This window comes from Solanum tuberosum, unplaced genomic scaffold, assembly GCF_000226075.1.
Source record: "Solanum tuberosum cultivar DM 1-3 516 R44 unplaced genomic scaffold, SolTub_3.0 scf00820, whole genome shotgun sequence".
Classification (NCBI taxonomy): domain Eukaryota; kingdom Viridiplantae; phylum Streptophyta; class Magnoliopsida; order Solanales; family Solanaceae; genus Solanum; species Solanum tuberosum.
Window position 1 is genome coordinate 42 of NW_006239751.1, and position 3,083 is coordinate 3,124.

The following is a 3,083-nucleotide window of genomic DNA, read 5'->3' on the forward strand; positions in this document are numbered from 1 at the left end:
TAAGTATCGGGGCAATAGAGGTCGGACCTTAAACCGGATGCTCCATATAAGTATCTGGCAATAGAGGTCGGACCTTAAACTGGATGCTCCATATAAGTATCTGGGTAATAGAGGCCGGACCTTAAACCGGATGCTCTATAAAAGTACCAATATAGCTGCTGAAAGAGTCCTAATCGATCCAAGTTCATAAATGTCTGTGAAACGTCGTCCACACTTAACCAATCAATGTAAGTCCTTGGAACCGAATCGAAAATCAAATTCAAATCGCGAAGTAGAACTAGTGTCGCGCGAAGTAGAACTAGTGTCGCCGATGTAACTCGTGAAACCGTAACATCGGGGAAAATAAGGATAACTATAGTCGGAGAAAGAGTATCGCCTAACTAAGGCCTAAACTATCAGACTCAAGTCTGCTACACCAGTCTACAGGGATCTAAGCCGGCCGAGCGACGTCGAAGCAAAACTAAGGCCTATTGGATCCGAATAATGTATTTCTGAGGCAAACCCTAGTCAAACCTAAACTAAGGTCCAACATTCTTCGAATAAACAATAATTAAGCATGCAAGCACTCCACATAGCGAGGAGGGTCCATTAATAACACAAAGCATGCTCACAGTTACCCGATAATTCTCGAAATAGGCCGAAAACATGATTTCTAATCACCTATGCATGATTCAATAACTACCAACCTAAATCCCAACTAATCAACATGCATTCACACTCTAGAGCTCAATCTAAAAGAGGGAAACCGTAGCCTACCTGTAGGCCGATCACACGCGCTCCAAAATCACTTCTCCGAAACTTTCCCTTTCTAAACAGCCTCGAAATGCTGCCCCACTATCAAAAATAGAGTCACAAGTTATTACGGTCGTTTAGACACCAAAATCACAACAAACGGAGACGGGTCAATTTTGGAGTCAAAACGGGAATCGTGGGACCCGCACCAAACTGTCCGAATTTGACTCCGTCAAGACACCCTAAACAGCACCCCAAACTTGTGTTCCGAAATGAAACACAACTCGGGGCTCAAAACGCAGCAAAACTCAACAAGCAAGAAAACCACACTTTAATCAACTTAAAAGAAAATATTGCAGCAGTCTAAACTCGAAATCTACAAGGATCTAATGGTGCCTAGCACTCTTTGAACACTCTACAACGAAGCCAAGACAATTTCCAACACGTAGGACTTCGAATCACCCAAAATCGAGCTAATATGAGTGAGATATGACCAAAACAAGGATGCCAAAAACAAAAACTCGAAAAAGGGTACAACAGTCAGGTTTATCGCAAAATTTACCTCGAACTACACACACCTGACAACTTCTGAACACTCTACAACGAAGCCACCAAAAATACGAAGCTCCCACACTTTGAATCGCCTAATTCGGATGAAAGATGAGAGAGTTATGAGGATTTAAGGTTTGAAAAATGTTGCTATTTCTGCATTTATAGCAAATTTTCTGCAATAACTTTCCAAAAACTAAAAACTCCGACGGGGTGCTCCGATCTCGTTCGAAACCCCGTGCACGCAAACGAGATATGCAACCCTACTAAATTTGATATTCCAAACTCAATGACACAGTCAAAATTTCCATACGAGGTCATCTTGACAAAAAGTGGGTCCCACACCCAAATGTCATTTTAAATCAAAAACCACAAAAGAGCTCCGAAAAATATCAAAAACCTCGAGACACAAAAGAAAGGTCAATCTAGACCAAAATTGATATTTTGGAGCTAACCGCACTGACGGAATTCTAATCCGAGCGCGTTTACTCAGAATGTTGACCAAAGTCAAACTTAAGCCAAATTTCAAAGGCTAAAACGCCTAATCGCACCGACTCACACTGAAAACCTCGGGAGTCATGCCGATCATGAAACTAATCTAAAATGACCTTTCCGAAGCTGATGGAATCGTCAGAATTGGATTCCGATGTCATCTTCTTGAACTTTTGATCGAAAATGATCGTTCAAGGTTCATAAGCTCCAAAACACAAAAACTCACACCAAGACCAAACGAACGACCAGGTGACCGAACTGTCAGTCCCAGCAAGTCATAAATGACTTGGGGTCGCTATAGGAACGCTCTAAACGACACACAGAAGGCAAGACACAGAAATGACCATGAGGGTCATTACAATATCCACTACTAAAAAGGACTTTCGTCCCATTACTAAAAAGGATTTTTGTCCGCGAAAGAAAGGATCAAGAAGTACCTGAAGGCTCAAACAAGCCGGGAAACTACTCTCGCATCTCCTGCTTGGTCTCCCAGGTAGCCTCCTCGACTGGACGATGCCTCCAACAGACCTTAACAACAGGAATGGCTCTCGAGCGAAAACTCCTCACATCTTTGGCTAGAATGGCGACTGGCTCATCTACAAATGTCAAACGATCATCCAACTCGACTGCATCATATTGGAGCACATGGGACTCATCACGAACATACCGTCGCAACATCGAGACATGGAAAACTGGGTGGATGGCTAAAAATGCTGGAGGTAGGGCCAACTTATAAGCAATCTCCCTAACTGTCCGGAGTATCTCAAAAGTCCCAATGTATCTGGGGCTAAGCTTGCACCGCCTCCCAAATCTCATCACGCCCTTCATGGGCGACACACGGAGGAATACCCGGTCGCCAACTACAAACCTCAACGGTCGACGCCTATGGTCCGCATAACTCTGATGTCTACTCTGAGCCGTCCTGAGCCTATCCTGAATCACCCTCACCTGATCCAAGGACTCCTGAAGCAAGTCTGTACCACGCGGTCGAGGCTCTGTAGACTCAAACCAACCAACTGGAGAGCGACAACGCTTACCATATAAGGCTTCAAATGGGGCCATCTGAATACTAGAGTGGTAACTATTGTTGTACGCAAACTCCGCCAAAGGCAAGAACTGGTCCCACTGACCTCCAAAATCCATAACACAAGCCCGCAACATATCCTCAAGGACCTGAATAGTACGCTCCGACTGGCCATCCGTCTGTGGGTGAAAAGCTATGCTAAGGTGGACACGGGTGCCCAACTCCTCCTGAAAAGCCCTCTAAAAGCTAGAAGTGAATTGTGAACCCCGGTCTGAAATGATAGAAA

The 3,083-nt window shown here is 44.4% G+C and overlaps 1 protein-coding gene across 1 annotated transcript; it reads right to left on the reverse strand.

Moving 5' to 3' along the window:
* Window positions 1-2,235: 2,235 nt before the first annotated feature.
* Window positions 2,236-2,835, reverse strand: LOC107059110 (uncharacterized). Its single transcript, XM_015305539.1, has one exon. It carries the CDS (start codon window positions 2,833-2,835, stop codon window positions 2,236-2,238), a length of 600 nt encoding a protein of 199 aa, XP_015161025.1.
* Window positions 2,836-3,083: the final 248 nt, after the last annotated feature.

Coding starts and splice junctions, on each gene's coding strand:
- LOC107059110 (XM_015305539.1), bottom strand. CDS start 2,835: ATGGCCCCATTTGAAGCCTTATATGGTAAGCGTTGTCGCTCTCCAGTT.